The following is a 25,318-nucleotide window of genomic DNA, read 5'->3' as shown; positions in this document are numbered from 1 at the left end:
CATGCAAAGATTTTGTCTCCTCTAGTTAGCGCATCTCTTGCACTAAACTGCAAATATCTTGCGACCAATTTTGGATTTGATTACAAAGATTGTTTGTAGGTCTTCTGGACTAGCGATGACCTTCACGCCCTCAGTGGAAGAACCATCCGCCACACCTTCCTTGCCCATAAAATGACCTAAATCAACACAAGCACATCATCTCACGTAGAAGAACCAAAAACATAAGCCTGACAATGTGACCTCTCTTACCTGTTGCCCAGAATCCTCCAACTCTTGGATACGTCTTCATCCTGGAACCCTTGTTTCTCATCAGATTTAAACGAAGAGTCTTCGAAGAGGTCATAGTAGACACGAGGATGACAGAGCAGGAGTCCTGCTCTCCAAACTAACTTGCCTTTCATTGGTCTTAAGTGTCAAGTTGTGATTTGATTCAAAAGCTCCGTCAAATATTCTGTCTTTGCTTTAGAATTTACATTCCGTGTGAAAAAAAAAAAAAGGGTTGACAGAAATATAAATAAATGCACCAATTTATTTGTATGTAATTTGGGTAAACATAATAGTAAGGCACACAGGCCACTACATGCTGAATAGATGTCTTATCTGAAATAAAAAAAAGGCTCTTAAGGCAGGTATACAAGTTGTCACTGTACAAGGCATCAAAAGTTAAAAAAAAAAAAAAAAAGTGTATCCTTCAACAAGCCCAAATAGGCAAATCATGCATGTCATCCATTTAAGGCTGCAGAGAGAAAGAAAATGAACAAGTCGAAAATGGTGGTTCACAAGTCAACATGACTCAATAGTCCCAATATGGTTCCCGAAATCAATTTATAAAATGTCATAATGTGGGATTAGACTCATTCTGCATTGCACTGAGATTATTTCACAATCACTGCCCTTTGTAATGGAGGTAGTTACCGTCACACTTAAAACCAAAAACCCTGTCAAAGCAAGGGCTCCCTCACTTGCTCTTCCTATTTTTTCCTAGTCACAACACGCCATATCCGATCTTGTTAACGTACCTCGATTTTTGACATTACAGAACTCCTCCAAAAGTCATTTTGCGGCACACTGAGGTATTTTTAATACTGCTAAACCTCACATTCACCAACCTTCCCTGCTTTACCTTTTTTTTTTTTTAAAAAAGCATATAATGCTTATAATATAGTGGAAGGCATTTCATTTTCATGATTAGTACTGCTTTCAAACAAATAGTGCATAAAAACAGTGCCAGCAATGCCAACGATAGACATTTGGTGGCATTAATACGAAGATTTAAGTAACTAAATTGGAGTTGACCACAAAAATGGAAAGCACAATCTTATCCATGTTATGTTTGTACCAAAATTAAGACCCTTTTTTTTTGTTTATATAATGGCGCTATGAGAATAAAAAAATCGGACTCACAGTCTGACAGGCAGAATAAATCTTATAACCAGAGCAAAGTTAAATACAAATCTATGAAACCAGGCTTACCAGTTTGTCACTGAATATATAACTATGAATATAAAAATACCGTTTTCTTGTTCGACCTCTTGTTTGACTGGGCTGCAAAATGTGACCGTGAGTAGCAGCATGTGGTAAGCAGCTTGAGTGACGGACGTGTGGACGTCACAGTCCTGACGTTAGATCCGAGTCCTTGTCTGTCTCCGAGGGCTCCGCTTTGGTCCGAGGGTCGCTCGCTCCCTCCTCGGGGTCTTTAATTTTGTGCACGATGACCCGGTGTCTGCTGAGGGACAGAGACGACGTGAAGCACAGGCCGCAGTGAAGGCACTGGGGAGTGTTTGCGGCGCTTCTGTGCTGAGCGATGTGCTCCCGGAAGCGGTCGGCGTCGTCCGTGACGAATCCGCACTTAGCACAGCGTAAGTGCCTTTTTACACGCTTGGATAAAGGAGCCTCCGTGGAATTCGCCACTACCCGATCCTCCTTGCCCGAGGTCGCCGCGTCGGAATCCTGCGAGCGAAAGAGGACTCGTTACGCTGAGCGGTGATATTCCCGCAAATATTTTTTTCTACCTTGCTCAAATCTTTTTTGCATGCCAGGATGGAGGATTTGGGCATTTGGCCAAGGTCAGGATTTTTGATTCCATGCATAAGACTGATGTGGTTCTTCATCATCACACTGCTGGTAAATGTGGTTTGTCTGTCTGTGCAATACCTTCAAAAAGTGCAATCAAGATATTTACACGATCAAATCTAGTGTCATCAAGCAGGGGATCAATTGCGGGAAAACCATTTGTCGGCCACGAAACGTCTTACCAACAAGTGTACGTTTTCTTCTTGCTCTGGTGGTCACAGCGAATGTGTCTTCGGAGGCTCGTCGCCGAGCTGAACGACTGGTCGCACTGTCGGCAGGCGTAGCGCTTCAACGACTTGAGGACAGGAGACGACATTTCAAAGTCACGTGGGAACACAGTCTCAATGACTTCGTCGCGTATGCATAAATCATATACCGTATTAGTCGGCATGAACTCGTCTCAATAAATGTGACACGTTGGCGCAATATAAGAACACAGGAAATTGTATCTACTTTGTTAAAAATTAATTGGAAAATAAACAAAGTAGATACAATTTCCTGTGTGTTGGATGTGCATCCAAAAAGCCAGAGAGGTTCTTCACCTTGCCATGCTTGGACTTCAAGTGGGAAAGGTAAAGGTCTCGCTCAGGGAAACACTGAAGACACTCGCCGCACGTCCAGCCCGACGGCTTCGCTCTCGGCTTGCCGTCCTGCGCCGCCTTTTTTCGGGGAGCCTCCGTGCGTTTTACCGAGGCGCGGCGGCTGGGACTGGGCTGGTGCTGCAAAGCGCTATTTTTCGTTTGTTTACTGTTCACTTCCGTCTCTGGTCTCGCCTCTCCTCCATGAACACTCTTTGGAAACAAAAAAGAAATAAATAAAAACATTCTTTTTCAAGGATCGACCAATCCCCCCGCATTGCATTCCAAAAACATTCCTCCCGTGCATATTTCCCGCTCACAAAAGACACTTTGTAGATCTCGTCAAGGTTTACCTTGAAATGCTGCATGAGCAGCTGCTTTTGAGAAAAGACCGAATTGCATTCCGGACACTTGAAGACGCAGGAGAGACGTTTGTTGGCGTCCTGATGAAAATGCTGAAAGAGTAACCACTTCTTGGAGAAAATGTCACCGCATGAGCACTTGAAGGTGAACCTGTGAAACAAAATTTCGTTGAAAGGAGAAAAGGGACGCGATCCAATTTCAAACGGGATCACAAACTTACTGAGGAGGGATTTTGCTAGCGCTGTGTTTACTCTTCAAATGAGCATCGTAGCTGTCGGAGGTTTTGAAGGCCACTGGGCAGACGGAGCACTTGTGGAGAACCTCGCAGTGTTTCTCCTCAATGTGCGACTTTTGCCCGAGAAGGGTTTTGAAAACCACTTCACAGTGAAGACACCTGGAGGGAGAGAACGGCGAGCTTCACGTTTCGGCAATAGTCCAGATTGAAAATGTGTACGGTGACTACCGTATTTTCCGGACTATAAGGCGCACCTAAAAACCTAAAATTTTCTCTAAAGCCTACAGTGCGCCTTATAGTCCAGTGCGCTTTATATATGGACCAAATTCCTAAATCTAAACTGGCCCAAAGCATTGTGTCATGAAATCAATCATAAGTGGCCCGCTGAAGACTATGAATCATGAATCGAAAAGACTATGGATCATTATTTTGTGATTATAAAGTCATTTGTTGCGTCTGAAGTTGGAATAAAAAAGATAAAATGGAGAATGATTTGATTGGGATTAAAAATCTGACATGATGCATTAATGGTGCGCCTTATATAAGGACAAATATCACTTATAGTCCGGTGCGCCTTATAGTCCGGAAAATATGGTAATTTTTGGAAAATAGCAACAGAATCCGATCGTTGTCCCATCTCGAGTGTTTGTCGTCTGCTGTGAGCGAGCCCAACTTACTTGTACCAGGCTTTGCGTGCATAGTGGAGACAGTTTTCCCGGACGTGCTTCTGAATGTCTTCAGAGAGCCCCATGGCGCCGCACTCGGGGCAGCAATAAGGGGGCTTGAGTGTGTGGACGCGCTGGTGGGCTTCCAGGCTGCACCTGTTGGGTAGCAACATGGAGCAAAGCTTGCAAAACTGTTGGAAGAGAAAGGGGAGGGGGCGTGGGGGAGTAGCATGGAGATGTTGAGCACATTTCAGTTGAAACATGAACAGGCACGAGTGACGACGAAATTCATTTGAAGGCAACTGTATGCAACGGATTAGTTTGGAGCTCCCTGAAGAAAAAAAAAAACGGCTTCAAACTTCACGTTTGCATCAAAAGTCTACTCACCAGTCCTTTCTTTTCATCTGCCAGAGACTGATAATGGCCAGCGAGTGCCCGGTGGTCCGCCATTTGCTCGTCGCACTCCAAGCAGCGCGATTCGTGGTGGTGGGTGACGTCGTCCGGATAGAGGGGCATGACGGGTTGATTTTTAAGCGAGCGGGACGGTGCGGCCCGAGACTCCGTGGTCTCCGCAGCGAGAGGGACGAACATGTCGGCCTCGGCGATGGGTTTCATGTGGAGCTGCGTGCACTGCATGACGGCGCCGTTGTTCTTGTGCTGTCTGGCGTGCGCCAGCAAGGCGCACTTGTTGAAGAAGACCATGGTCTTGGCGCAGTGGGCGCATCCCACCTCGATGTGGACGCTCCGCCGGCCGTGATGGAAGGCGAGGCTACGCTCCACCCCGAACGAATCCCCGCACTCGAGGCAGCGGTAGCCTCGCGCCGGGAGGCGGACGTCGCTGTCGGGCGGAGGGTTCAGGTCGGGCACGTACGTGGGCACGGGGTTGGCCTTGTTCAGCAGCCGGTTTAGAGTGCCCGCCGCCGTGTTAGGGACGAGCGTCGGTGGCCAAGTTTTGACCTGGTGCACCAACGGGACGGCGCTGCTCACAATCGAGGAGAGCGAGCGCTGGCTGGATCGATGCGAGGTGGAGCGGGCGCTCGCGGAAGCGGCGACGCTGTGCGGGACCAGGTTTAAACTGGCAAGGTGCGCCGCTTTGGGAAGGGGGGCGGACGATGTTCTCTTTGGTTTACGTGCCTGAGGAGCAGCTGACCTTTTGACGGGTAAATTATGGAACGATGTCGGAGTCCTGGGCCTTTCCTCCGATTTGCCGTGCAAGACTTTTGGTGAACACGCTCCGTCCTCGCTCGGCAAACTCTGCGACGGCGAGGATTCGTAAGCCGAGTGGACGTCGTCCGTTTCGGAATCGGGCGGCACGCTGGTCACGGTGCGCTTCACCTGCCCGCTGGTGGTTTTGATCGTCTTGATTCGGACCTTGGGGATGACCGGGGGGGAACCCCTGGCCTTGCCGCTGCTGTCGCTGCAGATGCTGACGGGGCTGTCGGGCGGCTTCATGAGGCGCTTCACCGCTTCGAGCGGGCTCATGGGACTACGAGGGGACCTGGGGACCTTGGGGCTGTATTTCGTGTAGTCGCTGTGCGTTGTTGGAGAGTCTCTCGTTTGCTCGCTGGGATCCTTTCTTGCGTTGAGAGCGACCAGAGCCTCAAAGCAAGACGGAACCATAGAAGAGTATGGCTTCATTTGAGAAAACGGGTCAAGGTCATCTACTAAATTGCAGGTAGCCTGACTGAAGGTCTTGTTACCGCTTGGACGAGTAAGGCCGCCGAGCGCTCTTGTCATTTTATAACCGACACCGCCGTCAGGTGGCTCCTCACTTCTCCCGGGCGACACCTTCTGGAACTCATTGAAAATACATCGATTTGCTTTTTGCGGATCGTCTGCCGCTGAGGGTTCCAGCAAATCGGATTCGACCGGGAAACAGGATCTCTCTAGCTTGGGATGCACATTTTCTCTTCTTATTAAAATGTCTTCACGCTCAGGACTGGAAATAGGACTCGAGCGAGACTTGGATTGGGAAAAAAATGGCGTCGCATCAGGTTTGTGTTGAATTGGTGCTTCGCCAAGAAATCCACTTGGAAATTCCCCATTGAGAGCAGAGACAAATGATTTACTGAAGACGCTGTTTGCCGTCTCACCGGATCCTTGTCTATTAAATCCATTTTGCAAAGCTGCTTCCGAGTGGAGCCCGTTTCCAAAACTTTCCAATGGCTCCTGAAGATGCCTGTTTTTCACAATTACACTCACAACAGGAACATCCGCAGCAGGGGTTGCTTGATGACTCAAATTGTCGTTGGCGGTTACTCCCGAGTGTTTTAGATGCACCTCATCGTTCCCCTCCTGGATGGGCTCTTTGGCATCCAAGCCCGTGGCATCTGGGATGTCAAAGGCTGCTAGAAGATCATCAAAATCCGGGGTTTTCATGTCACCCATGTCTGCACAGTCTCGTAAACCTGCACAGGACACATAGTGAATAAAATGAATCCTGCACACAGTAAATGAAAGTCTGACAGAGATTTCTTCTTAACTGGAGTAATATCAATTTCGCTTTCTCGCTAACAAGATAAAGTGAACTACTAAACACACATCTCTTTAGGAGTCACAAACTTACAATGACATTTCAAACACTCCATTATTTCCAAGTCGTTGGTACTCATTATACCGCATGAGTGCGCAATTATCTGCATGAAGCACACGTACAATGTTTTGACGGTAGCAATTAGCCGAAAAGCTAACTTAGCTGCGTGGCTACACTACGGAGGGTAGGAAGCAGGTTAGCGCGATGCGTGCCGCGTTAAACACAACGAGAGACCGATGAGCCATCTTACCATTTGACCCGGGTTGGCTAGACAGTTCTATGTACTATCGGAACACCCTGTTTGTAGCCTTGCATTTAGATGACGTTCGCCAATGTGTGCTGGGTTATTGCGACGCTAACTAGCTAGCTAGCAAGGAGCATAGAGTGGACCAGGGCTCCACCTTCCCCGAAGGTGGTCTTGCAGGCGGTGGTGGTGCCATCGCTTACGTGTTTCTTTTGAGTTACGGTTAAGTTACGGAATCAAATAAACAAACTTAGATAGGTGTGAACCAGTTTTAAAAATTAAGAAAAAAAAAAGTACTTGTTTTGTCACGAAAAAAATGTAGTGACATTATAAACAAGACATTAAAATAGAGATGTGAATAGAGATGTGTCGTTACATCAACATTTGACTTAAGTAATAATTAATCTTAAATTATTAAATTATTATTATAATAATTTGAAAAATGTACGGAAAATATTTACGGCTGACATTTTACGCACCACTGCCCTCTGCTGTCAATTGAAACTCTTTTCTGGGTTTGGTCACGTGATGTTCACAACGTGCGCTCAAGGCAAGGGCACAAAACTTGACCTCCAATTTAAAATCATACCTAAATTAATATTTGCCTCATTCAAGTATGAGGGATGGGCCACTTGAATGATGGAGGGGGTGCCCATCCCTGATGGAGAAAAGTCAACCAACTGCACACAGCTATATTCAGTTGTTTGGTATTGATGGTGACATAACATTGTCATAAACAGACAATGTCCTACTTACAATAAAGTTTTGAACCTGTATATTGATCATCTTCACTGAATCCACCTGGACCATGGACCAGCACCGTTTTACAATGGGTGTGACAGGATGACATTTGCAAGAAGGTGACTAAAGTTCAGCCACTGAAAATAATCATCAATCATCCATGTGGTAAATATCACTCCAGATTGCACTCCGTTACATCTAATGGATGAGATTAATGTGAATGACATCTGATTAGAGAAGCTTTTATAATGTCATAAACACTTGGAAGACATTTCACCTCCCAACATACAGTAAATGCTGGAATTTTTCCTCCAAAATAAATTTGTACTTTAATTGCATTTTTTCCTCGTTTTTGCAATTTTTATATCAGAGAAAATATTCTCAAAATAAAATATATTAAAAGATCAGGTGTAGAGATATTGTACTTTTTTTTTTTTTAATGTATGCTTGCTTCTACCGGTGCACAATTTTGATGAGCGCACAATTCTTGCATTATTATATTTACAGTAATCTCTCGTTTCGATTCCGAAAAGAACCCGCGATAGGTGAAATCAGTGAAGTAGAAACCTTTTTTTTTTTTACCATTATTATACAGATATAACATTGATATATATAACATTTATTATTTATTCATCACTCATTTTATTTATTTATTATTTATTATTTGTGCCTTCTTGTTTTTATTTTGTGTCGTCTAATTGTATGTTTATCGTGTACTGTGTCTCGTCACCGTGGGATGGAGGAAACGGAATTTCGGTTTCTTTATGTGTCTTGACATATGAAGGGATTGACAATAAAGCTGACTTTGACTTTTGACTTTGAAACCAAAGGGCAAAACTTGTTTCAAGCCCAACCATTTGTTTAAGAAAGAGAAGTCAACACTTTCTTCCAGATAAATCCAGTAAAATAATCATTTTAATCATCAATATGTACTATATCTGCGGCCTGACTCCGCTCAGTAGCCACAACGCAATGCAGTGTGAAAAAAATCCGCGAAGCAGAGACGCCGTGAAAGGCAAACCGTGATATAGCGAGGGATGATTGTATATCCAAGAAGGAGGAAGAGTATGTACCGTTTTTTTCCATGTATAATGCGCCCCCATGTATAATACGCACCCTAAAAGTGGCATGTTGATGCTGGAAAAAAGCCTGTACCCATGTATAATACGCACCCAAATTTTGACTCCTACTTAAGTCCGTGAACGTAAAATGATTTCAGAAAAAAGATCATCTTTGGTAACAACCGGATGTTATTCTACCGGTCAGTATCACTGCGCATGCGCTAGCAAACTCAATAGTGAAGAAATGTTTCGGATTTGTATAGGGTACATTGTGACAGCAAACACAACACGTATAATATCCGGATTTTAAAAAATTAAAAATAAAAATAAAAAGTTTTTTTTTTCTTTTTTTATGTACCCATGTATAATGCGCACCCCAGATTTTAGGACAATAAAATTAGTTAAATTTTGCGCATTATACATGGAAAAAAACGGTATTTGAATAATGACGTCTATGAAAGTTGTTTATGACTTCATCCACGCCCCCTAGTGCCGATGAGAGCAGTACTTAACGTGTCTCTCAGTTAATGATAGATGTTTGGTAGCGTCTGAGTCGAAGAGCACACAATGAGTAAGCCATTTGCTCCGCTTTCCCTTCCACCTGTTTGTTTCACACTTGTTTCTTGTTTATTCGACTAGTTGGGGGGGTAAAAAGCTTTTTTTTTTTTTTTTTTTTTAAAGGCCTGGAATTGCAATTCATTTGTCAATTCTTTTTCGTGTTTTGCAGAAGATACAAAGGATATGAAACACAAGAATGGAAGCCTGGTGAGGGGAAACGGAGGCCGAAACAACCATGGCTTTGAAATGGAGGTATGTGATATTTAGGCGAATTAAAAACATGATTTTGTATGTTATTTAATAAAATGTTCTCAGGAGGGTATCACGGTTGATACGAGCGACGCCACAGAGCAAACGGAGCAGTCGAAAAAGGGAGTGCAGTCGTATCTGAGGTGTGGTTTTTGTATTGCTCTTCCTTGTTGGTAAACAATCTGTTTAAATGCATTTGAAAAAAAAAAAAGTTATAGCACGATGCAGAGGATTGTTTACTAATTCGAATTGAACCACGAAATTTATGATTTTTTTTAAATATACTAATTAATTAAACACCTACAGTGATTTTTTTCTGTTAAGCTTCTTGTGACAAAATAGCAAGTTGTGTAAAATGGACGAAATCGTTGAACGATTCGACACGCTGGTGGTTTCCGGCATGTCAATGTATTCAACAATTTCTACAGTTGGGGTTAAAAAATAATAAAAAACAGGGTTCAAGGGTATGTGCATTTTTGCAGCGTGAAATTTCTATGCCTAACTTTTTGTGTGTCTGCGTGACTAAAATTGAATCTACAGAATGGTAAGAAAGTGGTCAATTAATGCTAATTGGATTTCTTGTGCTTCTCAGACAAATAGCCAAGCCGATAAATGCTGCTGAGGATTACGTGAGAAATCACTCCAAAATCTTCAAGTATACATTGCTGGGCATACTCGGAGCAGGTAGTGTTCTCAAACTTGAAATTCAAACTCGAATGTGTGTCTTTTTAATTCATTTATTCGCTCTGTAGGTTATTCGGCCTACTTCATTACGGCCTGCGTTTTGGATTTCCAGCGGGCCATCGCCTTGGTGGTCATCACCTCTTTGGCTGTTGTGTCCAAGTCGTATGACCTTGTGAAGAAGTACAAGGGCGAAAGCATCAGTCAGTGTTTTAAACCTGTAGCGCGATGCTTCAAATCCAATTTAAGATGGCTGAAATGGTGAGTGGATCTTCAAATAGCTGGCCTGGAGTCCAATTGACGGCGCGTGTCTATTTCAGGGTCTTCATCGTCATTGCCGTGATCCTGCTGGTGCTGTGGCTCGTGCTCGACACCAGCCAGCGTCCCGAGCAGCTTATTTCCTTCGGAGGTGTGTGCATGTTCCTCCTGCTCACGTTCCTGTGCTCGGCTCACAGGACAGCGGTGAGATTTGATTTTTTTTGTACCGGTGGATAATTACCATGGCGACCGTTTCGAAATGCGTCTTATCTCCACGCTTATCTCGTTGGTGTTTTGCTGAGACTTTGGATATCGCTCGGCCTTGCGCGAGCATTATGCCGAGGGTTTCGCAGTGTTGCTTCCTTGTAAAAAGATGATGTTTTTTTATGGGGACTTCCTGAGAGATAGCGCGAAACCACCCGTGTGATAAAAAGTGTCATGTTGTCTGTTCAACTTTTAGGTGTCTTGGCGCCCGGTGTTTTGGGGCCTGGGGTTGCAGTTCTGCATCGGACTTTTTGTCATCAGAAGCGAGCCTGGACTCGCCGCTTTCCAATGGCTCGGTCGACAAGTGCAGGTACGGTACGTTTATAGGTTTGTTGAGGTGAAGAAATTTGAGAACAAAAATGGCGCAGCAACAATGTAGACAGACACTACAATAATATTCACACCGTGAAAACAACTCAGCTATTTTTCTCACTCGAATATTTTTTTTCCTAATTAGAAATGTACCGTAATTTTCGGACTATAAGTCACGTTTTTTTTCATAGTTTGGGTGGGGGGGCGACTTATACTCAGGAGCGACTTATATACATATACCGTATTTTCCGCCCTATAAGGCGCACCTAAAAACCTAAAATGTTCTCAAAAACCAACAGTGCGCCTTATAGTCCGGTGCGCCTTATATATGGACCAAATTCCTAAATTCAAACTGGCCCGAAGTATTGTGTCATGAAATCAATCATAAGTGGCCCGCTGAAGACTATGAATCATGACTCAAAAAGACTATGGATCATTATTTTATGATTATAAAGTCATTTGTTCCGTCTGAAGTTGAAATAAAAAAGATAAAATGGAGAATGATTAAAAATCTGACATGATGCATTAATGGTGCGCCTTATAGTCCGGTGCGCCTTATATAAGGATAAAATTTTAAAATGGGCCATTCATTGAAGGTGCGCCTTATAGTCCGGTGCGCCTTATAGGCCGGAAAATACGGTATATGGTTTTTTTTTTCACTTTTTTGGGCATTTTATGGCTGGTGCGATTTATACTCCGGTGCGACTTATAGTCCAAAAATGACGGTATCTTCAACCAAATATTTTGTTAGCCCAATACTTTTTGTTTTGGTTTGTTAAAAATATAGTTTGCAAGTAACCAATAATCACAACTTTTTATTTGTCACCATTGAAACTTAACGTTTCAAAACAGCATTCTACCCCAGTTGGATATTATTCATCAATGATTGCAGGCCTTATCTCATACTTGGTAGCAAGCAATCTTCTTCACCTGTCTGCATTACGTGCTGCTGTTCAACCTCAAGCTCGGGTCATCCTGTTCTCATCCACGTGTGTTCTGATAACTTCTTTTAGGGATGAGTTCCGCTCATTATCTTTATTGAGTCCCATAACTCAATATTGTAAATGAGAAATTAGTTAGTAAATAATCCGTTTGTATGTTTCAGATCTTCCTGGACTACACCAAAGCCGGTTCATCGTTTGTTTTCGGAGATTTAACCGACGGGATCTTTGCTTTCCAAGTCAGTGGCCGTGCGGATGATGTTGAAAAACACGTATTTAATTGATAACGTGAAAATGAACACGCATCTCCATCGGCGTGTTCCTCAGGCGATGCCGATCGTTGTTTTCTTCAGCAGCGTGATGTCCGTGCTTTACTATCTGGGTTTAATGCAGTGGCTCATCCTGAAGGTAAACATTCCGAGCTTGTTAAAGGTCGGCAAGGGTTAAGTGCAAAGTGCTTACGTCAGAGTTCAAACTTTTTTTTTTTTTTTTTTTCCAGATCTCATGGGTAATGCAGGTAACGATGGGAACCTCTCCCACAGAAACCTTGAGTGTAGCCGGCAATATATTTATTGGCCAGGTAATCTGCTCTGTTATTTCACGGTATTAAATTTTTTTTTTTTTACAGTCAACCACGTAACTTTTTTTTTTATGTCTATCAGACAGAGGCACCGCTGCTGATTCGTCCCTATTTAAACGACATGACCAAATCTGAAATTCACGCCGTTATGACTGGTGGATTTGCCACGATTGCAGGCAGCGTCATGGGAGCCTTCATCTCATTCGGGGTAAATCCCAAATAATGTGCACCAAAAACATTTTTAAAACTATCTCCACGTTTTAGATCGACGCGTCCTCCTTGATATCAGCCTCGGTCATGGCTGCTCCCTGTGCGCTGGCTTTCTCCAAGCTGTCCTTCCCGGAGACGGAAGAAACCGCCTTCAAGTCGGAGGAGACGGTCAAAGTGGCTTGCGGGTGTGTACGCGTCACGCAGCTCCCCGTCCTTTGTTGGCTCCTGCTCCTTAACGTGATCAATACTCAGAGAGGAGCGGAACATCCTGGAGGCAGCCAGCAGCGGAGCGTCGGCTTCCATCGGTTTGGTCGCCAACATCGTGGCCAACCTCATCGCCTTCCTCGCCATCCTGGCTTTCATTAACGAAGCTCTGAGCTGGATGGGAGGCATGGTGGGATACCCCGAGGTCACCTTTCAGGTATGCGAGAAGGACCGTCCACCAGATTATTAGGTACACCTGCTAATGGGGGTTTCCCTCATTTGTTCCAGTTAATGTGCTCGTACGTTTTCATGCCCCTGGCCTTTATGATGGGAGTGCCGTTCGAGGAGAGTTTTATCGTGGCCGAGCTGATCGGCATTAAGTTTTTCCTCAATGAATTTGTGGCCTATGAGAAATTATCCAAGCTGAAGACCAACAGAATCAACGGACTGGATGCAGTCATCGGCGGGGAAAGGCAGCGGATTTCGGTGAGTCCATGCATTTTATTAGGTACCCCGGATTTTTTCCAGTCTGGTTTTTTAAACGCAAAAAAATCTTGTTCTTTCAGGTCCGATCGGAAATAATCTCCACCTACGCTCTGTGTGGCTTTGCCAATTTTAGTTCCCTTGGTATTATGATCGGTGGCCTCGGTGAGTAGTACCCCATCATCCATTTTTAATTTTTTTTTTTTAAATCATGCAGCAGTATCCTGATGTTTGACACAGAGCCTTTTCCTCTTACCAAAGCCTCTATATGCCCGTCTAGAAGAGCCGATGTCTCGGCTCTGGTGTTGCGATCCTTAATCACGGCCACGTGCGTCTCGCTCGTCAACGCTTGCGTCGCGGGTAGGTACATTTCAGCTTCTTGAGAAATCCGCCTCGTTCTTACGTTTTTTTTTTTTTTTTACCTCCTCCAAGGGATCCTGTTCGTTCCTCAGTTGGACTGCGTGGAGTTGTTCAGAGAATCTGTTTTCAACGCCACAGATGTGAATGTGCAGACTTGCTGCGTGGACCTATTTGGAAGGTAGGCGTTGAGTTTGGAGCCAAGCGGAGACAGAGACTGACTTTTTTTTTTTTCAGTGCTGTCAACAACGGGAGCATCTCGTTCGAGGGCTCGTGGAGCACGGTGAAAAACGCCACCGTGTATTTGGCCAAATGTTGCCAGTGCTGCGGTGTGTCTCAGGAGGCGCTTTGTTTGTAAACAAAGAGCTTTTATATCTTATATATAAGACGTCTTTTATATTATAAGATATCTTTTATATTATATGTTTTGTAGCCAGGTTTGTACAAATGTAAAGACTGTTGGGAAAAGCAGAAACTATTTTCTTAGGTTGACCTTCTGGAATTCAATATGAGAGTTTAGGTAACATGATTGCGTCTTTTTAGCCACGACTTTTTCTGTATTGGCGCATGTTTAGGAGGGAAAGTGGATGGAAATCATTTCAAAAAGAATGTTTGGCACGAAATCAAGATATTGATTTAGAAATGTATTGCCTACTGGAATATGTTTTAAAACAGGTGTATAGTATTCGCTGTCATGTATTATATTGTAAATGAATTAAGAAGTTGAATTTTATAGCTTGTTGAATGTTAAAAGACAAAAAACTTTAGGAAACTTTTAGTCATCCGCTGTTTGAGTGTAAATAGCAAAAAAAAATCAAGTTGTAATTTTTGAATGGATTATTATTCATAGGTATGCACAAAACGGCTGTATAGAATATCTTACTCCAAAACAAATGTTTTAGATTTTTATTAAAAATACAAAATATATTTGTTTGACATGACAATAAACGTACATTGCTCGGACCCATTTGGGCCAATTCCAACTTTTTGTCCTTTAGTCAGCAAAGACTGAAATACAGGAACTATCCGCTGCTGTGGTTTTCTTCCCATGCAAGTGAAAAAGTGAAATCATTTTTTTAAGCCAGCTGCTGACTTGCAGTGACCATTAACCAAGAACCAAATTCCTGATGAATCCATGCTAATTCTGCTTGGAATTTTAAATTATGAACTAAAGTGAAAAATATCAAATGTCACTGTTGAAGCCTGCATACTCCCAGCTTTAAAAAAAAATAAAAACAATCCAAATAGGTTGTACTTTGCATAGAGAGCGAAAACCCGAGTGTGCTCGTTTACCTACTTTGCCCAACGCGTCCATGGGTCGGCTTCAGATAACAGCATCATGCTGAATTGGCAGCTTTTAGGTTACAGCTGCCAATGTATGTTTGCGTGGCATCGAGCTGCACGGTTAAAATGGCAGAAAGAATCACGTGACTGATTGTTTAAAGCCAGCAGACTGAAGAAACAAACTTTCTCTGCACACATATACACTCACTTGGCACAATATTAGGTATGCCTGCACCTGAGAATATTTTATTAGACCATTTATTTGAATCCTTAAACATTTACACAACCTGGTTTTAAATATCCATCATGTATATAAATCTATAAATTATTGTTAAACGAACACATCAACGTGGCTCAAGAGATTGTGCAGGTGTACCTAATGAAGCGTCCTGACTTTTCATTGGGGTTGTATTGAACAGCCCAAGCTCAGATTTGCTGTTTTTTTTTTTTTTTTTTGCAAGTTGTGCTAAAAGTATAAAGGACACATTTGGCATCACAGATGAACATGCAACTTTTGTCACCAAACAAGGACATTTCAAAGAGCCATCTCAAGATTACAGTCATTGTTGTCATATGTACTGCTGAGAGTCCGCACATGGAACTGATAAGACTCTTGAGGCACGTGTTTCTGATAATTCAGTCGTGTAACGAGGCCCCGTGAGGAAGCGCACTTTCACTTCTGCACGTCTTTTCGTTTTGATAGCAACAAACTCCTATTCTATTAAAAAGGAAACATCTAAGACACTCCCCTACCTCATTTCAAGAGCGTCAGTAGTTTCCGCAGGCTTGAGTTTGCCGTCCGACTCGTTGTCCTCAGTCTCCTGGACTTTCCGGGTCACCTTTGGGCTTACGTTGGCCTTCCTGACCATTTGAGGGCTGTGTCCTTTACGGTGCGGCTGCGGGCTGCCGGAACCTGTTGACAACTTGCGGTTAAGCAAAGGGCTCCTGGAGACCTTCACCTTGGTGCTCTGTTGCTGCTCCTGAGTCTTGAGCGGGGGCAGGCCGAGAAGTCCGCAGTAGTAGTTGCACTGGTGGACCGTTGGGAACTGTTCTAAAATTTCTGAAGAGCTTCGGTCCGTCAGGCCTTGGTAGCTGAAATACAGTGATGGAGCACTTTTATGGCGTCCATCTTGGTAGCAAGCAACCCAAATCAACTTGAGTATCATACGAACCCTTTTGTCTTGGTCGCCACTCTAATATTTGTAATCTTTGTTTCAACTCCTGTAAAAAAAAAACAAGGCGTGCTTGGTTGATAGAACACTTTAAATTGTCTACAGGTGAAAGTTTCGATTTGTTTTGTTTTTAATCGACATTTTTATCTAAACTATACGCGATGGAAAAATGAAAAGCTCCTTCACATCACTGGCGGAGCTAGAAGGGGGGCGGCAGGGCCACTGCCCCCCACCCCGAGATATTCTTGTGGACCAACTTCAGCTTTTTAGCCGTCCCAAATCCAATCTTTTTACCCAACCTTAGGTGAACGTAACCCAATCTGCTAAAAATCCACAGCTACCTAGCGAGTAGCATTTTTTTTTTTACCTTCCATGCGGGTGATGAGTAAATTGCCATGGGTCCACTGATGAATCCAGTGCTGGAAGGTGTTGCATTTCTGTTCCATCTCAGAAGCACTTTGCGTAACCAGGCAACCTTTAGCATCCATCACACAGTACTTGAGGAAGATCTCCCCCAGGTCAACTTCCACCGTGGCGTACGGTACAGAGTTGGCGGGTCGATACATCAGGTATTGAGGGAGGACTCTGAAGGCACATCACACAAAGTATGCTTACAAGAACTTAAATCAGCAACTTATTCGGGCTAGTTGTGACTCACTCTAGTGAAGGGCCAAAGTTTTCGATGATTCTAGCTTCAGCTGCAAATATCTTACAATATTCTCGGATCATGTTCTGAATTTTGCATTCCTGGCAGGAAAAGTCAAATAAGAGCAATGTGAGGTTTATTAAAAGCGATTTAACGTCCAAACGTTTTCTTTCACTTACTTGCTTGGTCATTTCGAGATTTCTTTCAATGAGGTTGTTATCCTGCTTGCTCCCGTAGGCGATTGGGTTAGGAACCTTGATGATACATGTGCTCCCGGACTCATAGACGGGATTTAGACCGTAGATGACTTTCACTCTGCTGGCTTTATGGCCGCAACCCTCGCCGAGGTTCGCCATCTCGGTCACGATGCGGCCAAAGTACTTGTCGCCCCAGTTGCCGGAATTAGCCAGGCCTTTGGTGAACACCAGTGGTGTCATCTCGATCTCCTCTCCAACTACAGAAATGATTACAAAGTGGAAATCATTGAGAAAAAAGGCTGGAGAGCAAAACCAGAGTCTGGATTCGAACCTCAGATCTTTAAGGTCCACCATGCAGTCTACCTGTAATTCCATTTCTACCTAGCTTGGTCAGAACAATAGAACAATAGTTACCTTCCAAATCATCTCTGAGAAGGATATCAGACATAACTGTAAAACAAAAATGGAACGTTTCAGAAAACCAATGACTTCATTGACTAGATTTATGGTTCAAACTCTTACTATCTACGCTGAGGAGGAAATCCGTGGTGTCCGTGCCGTACTCGTTCTGGATGGTGCAGCCGTACACGCCGCAGTCTTGGCTTGCGGCCAGAACGATAGCAAGCGCCACTTGACTTTCATCCCCTGCACTTCAAGACAACGTGCATAAACATCAGGCCGCAGAAACAGTCGGTGGCTAGCTAGGGACACAAGGTGGCGCTATAACACAGAGGGCTGTTATGTATGGCAACACGCACGATTGTGTCATATTACAGTTCATGTGGTCTCGCCAGTTTCCGTGTCACAGCTGTGAGGTTGACGGTCACATGAGCTGTAAATCCACGCACTGAGAATATGAGAATGACAGAAGGCCACGAGGTTCTCGCTGAGTATATAAATCCTCTTCCTAATCCTTGTAGAATTATTATTTTTTGTATCAGTACAGTTTTATGGCCAGTCATGCTGTCCGTGTAGCCCCTCAAATAATAACACAGAGATGCCAACAACTTGGCTATGACGTGTGCGAGGTGGCAATGTCGTCCATCTACCTTCTGTTGACCTCCAGTATTTCCTCTTCGTCCCTGAACCATTTAATAGTGGAGTCGGAGAGAACATTGAAAAACTGGCACCACAACTTAAGATGTCCGGAGGCATCGGGGAAAGGCTCCCCTCGGATCTTACGGATGACCTGCGGAGCTGTTGGCACATGGTCGCAAATGTAAATATACACACCGCTAGCTTGCAAGCTAACATGCTAGGGCCCAGTCATAAAAACTGTTGCCGTTGCGCCGGACGACCAAAGTTCTTACCTTTCAGCGGGTCCAACTTCTTTTCAGCAACCTTCTCCTCTTTAGCAGCTTTGGTCGTCTCCTGTTTGGGCGGATCCTCCACCACTTTGGGTACCTCCAACGTGACCTTCCTGCGATTCATTAGCGGTGAGCGCCTCTCCATTGGAGGGGTGTTTTGTCCTACGGGAGCTTGAAGCAAAGCTGCTCTGCGAGCCTGGCTGGGTGACAAGTAGGGGGTGTCCTTCTTTTGACCTTCAAGAGCAACAACACCTGCATCCGCATCCTCTTTAGGTTTCGGGATGAAGATTTTACGGCGGGCTCCCGAGGCCAACTCCTCGGGCGTGGCGGAGCGTATAAGCGAAAGACTGTCCCTTCGTTTCAATCTCGGGCTGCTTTCGCAGGACAGCGACGATGTGGGCGTTAAGGACGTCGGGGTCGAGCCGCCGCTCGTGTCTTCATCCGCCTTATCGCTCTGACGGTCGTCCACTGTGATGACGGGGACCGTAATCCCGGCATCATTCTCGAGCTCTGCGGCGACTTTGGACATATATTTACGGATACTGCCGGGACTGAGGGATGGGTGAGTCGGGGGTTTGTGTGTGAGTCTCTCAACAGGGGCTTTAGTTCTGAGGAAGTCCTCAATGGTTACAGAAGTGTCAATTTTAGCCTGTTTTAAAGGTTTGGCCTTCAGGATTTCAAAGGAACTATTGTCCTCTGTGGTTCTACTTAACGGATGGTTGCTATCATTCCTCTTGGGTTGTGCAGTTTCATTTGGCAAAGAAGACAAGTTCTCTGTTAACCTTTGATCTGACGTTTCTTCACACAGTTCTGTGGTGGTGCCAAGCTGTTTTACAGCCTGTGTGACCACCAAAGTTTCAGTTTCTCTCCACTCACTGGCAATGGGCTTCCTCAGTTCACTCTCATTCTCGTGACAAGTGACAGATATTGGCGGTACCACAAACAAAGGCACATTGGACATTTCTAAAGGCTGTGGAGAATCTGGAATATGCGTCTTTTGCAATTTATGATCTTCCTTGTCATCGCTGCATGAAATATTTATTCGGGGAATAGTTGCGGAGTTGACCAGCTGACTACCTTTCATACTAGCCGCAATTATTTCCGTCTTGCTGTCTAACTGCTCGAGATCCGTCGCAACATCCGAGGCTGATGGCTTATGATCCAGAAGTTTCTGATTTGTTAACAAACCAGAAGAATCAATCATTTCCCGGCCGATAGGTTGCGGTTTTAAATGTTTTTCTAAAATACTTGGCTCTGATTCTAGCTTTTTGAGTGCTAGCATAGTTAGCGGTAGAGTAAAGTGCTTGGCTTGAGGCTCTGTTATTTCAACTCTTGGGACAGCAATGTGTTCTGTTGTGTTTCTCGGTTCTTTGACATCTGACCTGAGTGGGTCTAACAGACTTTGCTGTTTTACAGTACGGTCTTTAGGCACCATGTTTGAATTTTCTTCCAAAAGACTTAATTTAGCTTCCTCATTGTCTTTCTTGTCTGCAACTGACTCCTTGTTTGGCTCATTGACTACCGCTAGTGTTTTTTTTTCTATTTCTGAAACCTTGTTGTTAGTTTCAATAGGCGGCACTTGGTCTTTAAGATTGCTCCGATTTTCTTTTCTATCTGTAAGTCGAGCCTCGGTGACCCCTTCCTTTCTCGCACCTTCAAACTCCCGGCTTCTAACACTCTGTAGCACTCTCTGGTTGGGGTTTTCTTCTGCGAAAGCAGGTGTGCATTCAGACCACATTTTTAGGTCAACCACCTTGGGGGATGCAGCAGACAGAAATTCAACATTCATTTCCTGAGTCAGCGAAACACTTTTGGTGTCCTGTTTTGAGAAATGGCTCTGTGAACCGCTTGATTCCATATCAGAGATAAGATTGGGTGCTTTGATTTTCACCGTCTCTTCCAGCAAAGTTAGTATATCAGGACGGGGTAGATGTGTTAGTTTTTGATCAGTATTGGGAGAGTTGTTTATTTCTTTGTGAGGTTTGCTCACTTTCTGTGTCGGTTGAGTTATTACAGCCACCTTGGGTTTGTTTGTATCAGGATGTGGTTCTTCCTTGTATTTCTCTTCAGTGCCCACAGATAATTTCTTGGTAAGACAGTTTACGTCTTTGTCAGATCTACCCACCTTTGGTGAAGGCTGAGTAATTACAGCCACTTTGGGTTTTATATCCGCACGAGGTTCTTCCTTGAATTTCTCTTCAGTTCCTACACAGAATTTCTTGGTAGGGTAGTTTGCATCTTTGTCGGGCGGCGTTAATACAGCCACCTTGGTTTTGTTGATATTGGGTCGGGGTAGCTCCTTGAATTCTTCTTCTGTTTTCACACATAATTTCTCGGGAGGGTCGTTGACCTCTTTGTCGGCTTTACCCTTTTCCAGCAAAGTCGGTGTTAATCCAGCCAACTCGGGTTTGTTTCTATTTTGATGAGGTGGATCTTTGAATGTCACTTTATTTTCCACGCTTAATTTCTTTTTGTTCACCTCTTTGTCAGGTTGATTGTCTTTAGCCGTCTTTTCAACGCTTATCTCCCCCCGTAGCAAAGCCTCAGTGGGGATCACACAAAGGTGACTCGTGACTGTCGCTGAGATAACTCCGGAAGGCGGAGCTTGGTTATCGAAGTTGGACGACGGAAGGAAACTTTGGCTGTGTGGGAAACGAGGCTTATCGTCTTTTGTTGAAGATGCAGGGTGACAAGGTTGTGGTAAAGTTACCGAGGTATCTAGAGATTTGTCTTCAGCCTAAAGGAAATCAAAAACACCCTTTTAGTGCTGTGTTTTATCAATCAATTCAACTAATTGATGAAGACATGAATACATAACCTAATCTATCAAAGTGTCACCAAAACAAACGTACAGTTGGGTCCACTTTGAACCCGATGACTTCAGTTCCTCTTTCCACGTGTCACATGTCAATAGCTGTCAGCGCTCCTGTAAACATTAGCGCCTAGCATTCTCCGCTAATAGTTTTCAGATATTATAATTTGTGCCCCTCCATCACTTAATATAGCTATTAAAACACTCTTAAAGCAAATGTGGGTTATCAAAGAGAGTCATAATTCATTTGAATGACACGCAAGCTCAAGTACGAGGTCGGCCACTGAAAGGCAAGTAGCCGTTGCTATGCTAGCTGCAACGACATGGATCATAGCTTCATATTCTTCGCATATGCTAACCAATTCTGATTAGAGAAACATCGCCTTCCTGTCGTCTACATGAGGGTTTATTCTTAGTCGCTCCTTCTCCTGCTGAGACCTGCCACAAAAGTCACTCGACTAACTCAGACATGTCGTACAAAGCCTTGGCATAACGTGAGAACGGCCGTTGACGTTCAGGTTTCAGCAAGCCCTCTGACGCACTCCCGTCTCAGTCATTGCCCGGCCTATCTTGCAGCGAGCCGTGAAGATACACAACATCCCCCACCCCCACATCTAGTGATCTACTTTTATGGTTCCTCATTTCTTTGACACGTTTAATATGCGCCTGCTTGGTGATGCCAGAGCGGCAAAAGCTGTTTCCGTTGGCCAGGCTGAGTCATGGCTGTTGGGATTGTCTGACTGACACACCTCCGTGTAACATCCACCTAAATTCTTTTGGTCCTAGAACTGGTTTTGTTGTTGTTTATCACCAGCCAAAGCTCCAAATCAATTTCAGAGTTAAGGAGTTCACTCTTCCGGGCCTCGAATGCATTCGCTATCGTGTCGGGCAAATGCAATCTAAAAATAACTCTCAAGTCAAGTGGCAACCAGCTGCTTTTCAAGACCTCGGTACATACCTCTGTAAGAACTTGAAGAGCGGACAATGGTGTTTGTTGGCCTGGACTGCTGATCTTTTCACCTGCCGATACCTCCGTGTTCTCCACCAGAACCGCAGCCTCCTGATTACTTTGTCCACTAGGCTCTTTTGGGCTCCCGAGGGCAATCGTTGTTGACATTCCAGCTTCAACTTTATTTTCTTGTGCCTTGGAGAGTTGATTTGACGATTGGTTTACATCCACAGATTTTGAAGGCTCTTTTGGCTTATCGGTTTCCATCGGTACAACTTGGTCCGTGTGAGCTTTGTCCACCTCCGCCCGATGCTTCTTGGATAGTCGATACGACGGCGGTGTTTGTGATTGTGTCGATTTAGGCTGGACGGACTTAGGAAGGTGGTCATGTTCCTTCTCTTTGTTTTCAATGTTTTCATGAGAATCCTTCTTCCCCTTCCCAAAGAGGAAATCTTTGACCGTGTGCAACATGGAGGAGAAGGATGACTGAACGTTATGATGCTCGTGATCCTTCGGAGTCTTTCTGTGATGTTTCGGGTGCTCTGTCGGATGCGACGCTTCTTTCTCCCTTTCCGAGACGAAATCTTGCTCTTTCTCTTCCTTCTCAAGTCTTCCTTCGTTCTCTACACTGGCATTTTCGATACCTACGTCCTGTGGATTTTCCAGTTGAGATGGGTTGTCGCTCTCTTCGGGTGTTTGTCTGTGAGTTTCGGATAAAAACTGCGCCAGACTGATTCCACCGTCATAGCAGTTTACACCTCCATTTGTTATCGTAAGGCCTCTGCTGCTGTTGCTGCCGTTTGCGGCGGTGTTAACGCCGCCGTCGACGCCGTTGGTAATCTTTAGTTTCTTTTTGGCCACGAGTTCCTCAGGGGCCGGTATGTCCTTCTCCAGACTTTTGTCCAAAGGTATTGCAGAGGCTATTTCTTTGACGTCATTGGCAGCAGAGCGCAGCTGCGCCACAAATGCAAGCTCATTAACCGCCTGGCTCGGTTCTGCTGGCGGAACTGGACGTTTCCTCGGAGGTGCCTCGGGACTAACGCGTGGTCCTTCTGTGGGAATATTGTCTCTGACCCCCTTCTTGTTCTGTTCTTCCAAGTCTTTACGTTTCTTCTCGGCTTTTAGCTTCAGCTTGCCGAAGAATCTCTGGTGGATCTTAAACTCGCTCATGGTGCCCACTTCCAATACCCCCGAGCAGGAGACGATACCTTTGCTATTGCTCGCCGACACCTGATAGATAGCCGCGTCATCCAATGTGCAACTGGAAAAAGGAAATACTTATTAAATAAATCTGCGGACTTCTCATTTGATAATTGTGCGTCACATACTTGTAAATATGCAGGGTGTGCGTTTTCCCATTTTTGTGGATCTCATATTTTGGCAGTCCGCAATAACGGTCCATTTCCATATCATCCTTATACCATTTCAGTTCCGGAGCTGGATAACCTTTCATAAATCAGCAGTTCAGAAAAATGGATGGATGTAAAAGGACATATGAAGGTTTTCAAAATGGACGTACCTGATACAACACAAGTGAACTTGACGTTACAGTTCTCCGATACAGCCTTGGACTTTAAGGTGCTCTCAAAGCACGGTTGCACGTCCTCGGTAAGCTGAGCCATAACAGTGCACAGCGTACTCCTACAAGGAAGCAAATAAAGTTCTCACTCCTGTAGCACATCAGAGGCTTCCTCACACTGTTGCAGCACATTCCATTTTCTTTAAAGGAAATTTGTTAATGGACATTTCTGGTAGTGGAGAGAGTTGGGCACAGAGATTTTTTTGGGACACCCAGGAAAACAAAAATAGCAAACGCAACATTAAAACCGATGTTGGTCATTGAGACTTAATGCAAGGCTGGACAAAACTCGCTGTTACTCATGTTGGTTGCATTCTTAGGGTACACCAGATTGGGTGGTTAAGATGTTAATTTGGAGGAACGTTTGAAAAGTATGTATATTACCTCGTTGGCCTGTAGTGAGAATACCTTGAATAGCTAGTTAGAGAAGAGGCAAATGCAAGGTTGTTAATGAATAAGCGAGAGTTTTATAATCAACTCATAAGCATTTGATGTCTCCCCTCTTCGACAAAACCAATTTGCATCGTTGCGCTTGGTTTTATTCGCTGTTAATTTGTATGTAGACGTTTCATCTTTACCCCTATGCACTACAAAATGTCCCAATGCGCGGATTCAAAATGCCTACCTGTTTTCCGGCCTAACATTCGAGAGATAATGATTGCGGCTTTCGGCGCGGCCGTTTGAAGAGCTGCTCTCCTCTTCGCCAAAGCTGCCGCTTCGCCCATTGGCAGAAAAAGAGCGAGTCATCGGCCTCCTGGACGTCATTGTGCCTTGAGGTAATTCACCAAAAATGCAAAATCCACTAATCTTTAACCACCCCTACAAAATGGTTAGAAAAACAAGCTTGAGTCACGTCCTCAAGCTGGATCCTAGTTGGATTTTGTTATTCATAAAAAAGCCCCTAAAAATGGAGAAGACAGTTCATTGAATGACATTAATGATTGATCATACACTGCTCAATCCATGCTTGTCCTTTCTAACCAGTCAAAGTACTCCAATAGTTAAAAATAGTTTGAGCTATCAAGTTGTAATCAAAGACAAGCGCAAAAACAACGTTCCTTAAATTGACAATTCCCATGTCGGCGTCCAAATACACACAATGAACGATCCGGACTTACCTTTGTAATGTTGTCGGAGTTTCTTCGGAGCTTGTGTCTGCGAAGAAAACTTCTGGTCTGGACCTTCCTATCATAGGCGTGCATGTGTTGCCAGCAAGAGCCTATTTTTAGCGGGCCCACAAATAGGTGCAAGAGCACATCAGATTTTCCCAAACTGCACTTCGGACTAAACAATGAAGTGTTGTGAACAGGCACTAAAAGAAGTGATGATGAGAATCTGCTCGAGGGCAAATACTGCGCAAGACTTTGAAAACATGTTTGTTGGAGAAAAGGCTCATGATGGATGCGGGTGGCCGATGACGTAAGTTGTACCCGTGTTTTGCAACACATCGTGTCGCGCAGCTTGAATTTCATATCAATAAGGTAAACAAAAAAAAATGTCAGGCACAACTTTGGGTTAGAGCAGGGGTGTCAAATTTATTTTTTTGGTGGGCCGCATTGTAGTCATAGCTTCTTTCGGAGGGCCATTATGACTGTCAACCCAAATAAATGTATGAGCATCTCATATTATATCCAGTAAAAGCTACAAAACAAACGGACAAATAACTCATTTTCAAATCAGATGAGTAAAAACTGGTCAAATATTAAAAAGAAAAGATATTAAAAGTGAAGACAATTTGCAATTCTAGTCATGACACACGAATTTGATGCACAATTTGTCTTC

At 44.2% G+C, this 25,318-nt stretch overlaps 3 protein-coding genes across 5 annotated transcripts; 1 reads left to right on the top strand and 2 right to left on the bottom strand.

The window, feature by feature from the left end:
- Positions 1 to 511: 511 nt before the first annotated feature.
- Positions 512 to 6,879, bottom strand: znf592 (zinc finger protein 592). The gene is made up of 9 exons (XM_061284103.1): positions 6,698 to 6,879; positions 4,302 to 6,322; positions 3,927 to 4,105; positions 3,235 to 3,408; positions 3,005 to 3,164; positions 2,616 to 2,864; positions 2,256 to 2,368; positions 2,013 to 2,154; positions 512 to 1,950 (listed from the first exon to the last, which is right to left on the bottom strand). The coding sequence occupies exons 2-9, from the start codon at positions 6,300 to 6,302 to the stop codon at positions 1,609 to 1,611; spliced, it is 3,360 nt and encodes a 1,119-aa protein (XP_061140087.1). The 5' UTR covers positions 6,303 to 6,322; positions 6,698 to 6,879; the 3' UTR covers positions 512 to 1,608.
- Positions 6,880 to 9,003: 2,124 nt separating this feature from the next.
- On the top strand, positions 9,004 to 14,490 carry slc28a1 (solute carrier family 28 member 1). Of its 2 annotated transcripts, XM_061282399.1 has the most exons (18): positions 9,004 to 9,064; positions 9,221 to 9,303; positions 9,367 to 9,443; positions 9,893 to 9,984; positions 10,053 to 10,242; positions 10,302 to 10,443; positions 10,700 to 10,813; positions 11,921 to 11,995; positions 12,084 to 12,164; positions 12,256 to 12,336; positions 12,419 to 12,544; positions 12,601 to 12,731; positions 12,799 to 12,967; positions 13,039 to 13,236; positions 13,317 to 13,398; positions 13,495 to 13,593; positions 13,666 to 13,771; positions 13,828 to 14,490. In XM_061282399.1, the coding sequence occupies exons 1-18, from the start codon at positions 9,061 to 9,063 to the stop codon at positions 13,946 to 13,948; spliced, it is 1,971 nt and encodes a 656-aa protein (XP_061138383.1). In that variant the 5' UTR covers positions 9,004 to 9,060; the 3' UTR covers positions 13,949 to 14,490. The 2 variants fall into 2 exon arrangements, with proteins under 2 accessions (XP_061138383.1, XP_061138384.1); XM_061282400.1 differs by lacking the exon at positions 13,828 to 14,490 and having other exon boundaries at positions 13,514 to 13,593.
- Positions 14,483 to 24,911, bottom strand: alpk3a (alpha-kinase 3a). 2 transcript variants are annotated; one of them, XM_061282395.1, is made up of 16 exons: positions 24,655 to 24,911; positions 24,162 to 24,355; positions 23,921 to 23,953; positions 23,477 to 23,598; positions 23,286 to 23,403; positions 21,967 to 23,218; positions 18,200 to 20,933; positions 17,939 to 18,086; positions 17,412 to 17,539; positions 17,304 to 17,339; positions 16,872 to 17,146; positions 16,705 to 16,793; positions 16,414 to 16,631; positions 16,047 to 16,095; positions 15,628 to 15,966; positions 14,483 to 14,987 (listed from the first exon to the last, which is right to left on the bottom strand). In XM_061282395.1, exons 1-16 carry the CDS (start codon positions 24,736 to 24,738, stop codon positions 14,948 to 14,950), a joined length of 5,859 nt encoding a protein of 1,952 aa, XP_061138379.1. In that variant the 5' UTR covers positions 24,739 to 24,911; the 3' UTR covers positions 14,483 to 14,947. The 2 variants fall into 2 exon arrangements, with proteins under 2 accessions (XP_061138379.1, XP_061138380.1); XM_061282396.1 differs by lacking the exon at positions 23,921 to 23,953 and having other exon boundaries at positions 24,655 to 24,910.
- Positions 24,912 to 25,318: the final 407 nt, after the last annotated feature.

The sequence above is a fragment of the Syngnathus typhle genome, linkage group LG7 (assembly GCF_033458585.1).
Source record: "Syngnathus typhle isolate RoL2023-S1 ecotype Sweden linkage group LG7, RoL_Styp_1.0, whole genome shotgun sequence".
In the NCBI taxonomy this organism is placed as follows: domain Eukaryota; kingdom Metazoa; phylum Chordata; class Actinopteri; order Syngnathiformes; family Syngnathidae; genus Syngnathus; species Syngnathus typhle.
Note: the sequence above shows the minus strand (reverse complement) of the source record. Positions and strands in the feature narration are given on the sequence as shown.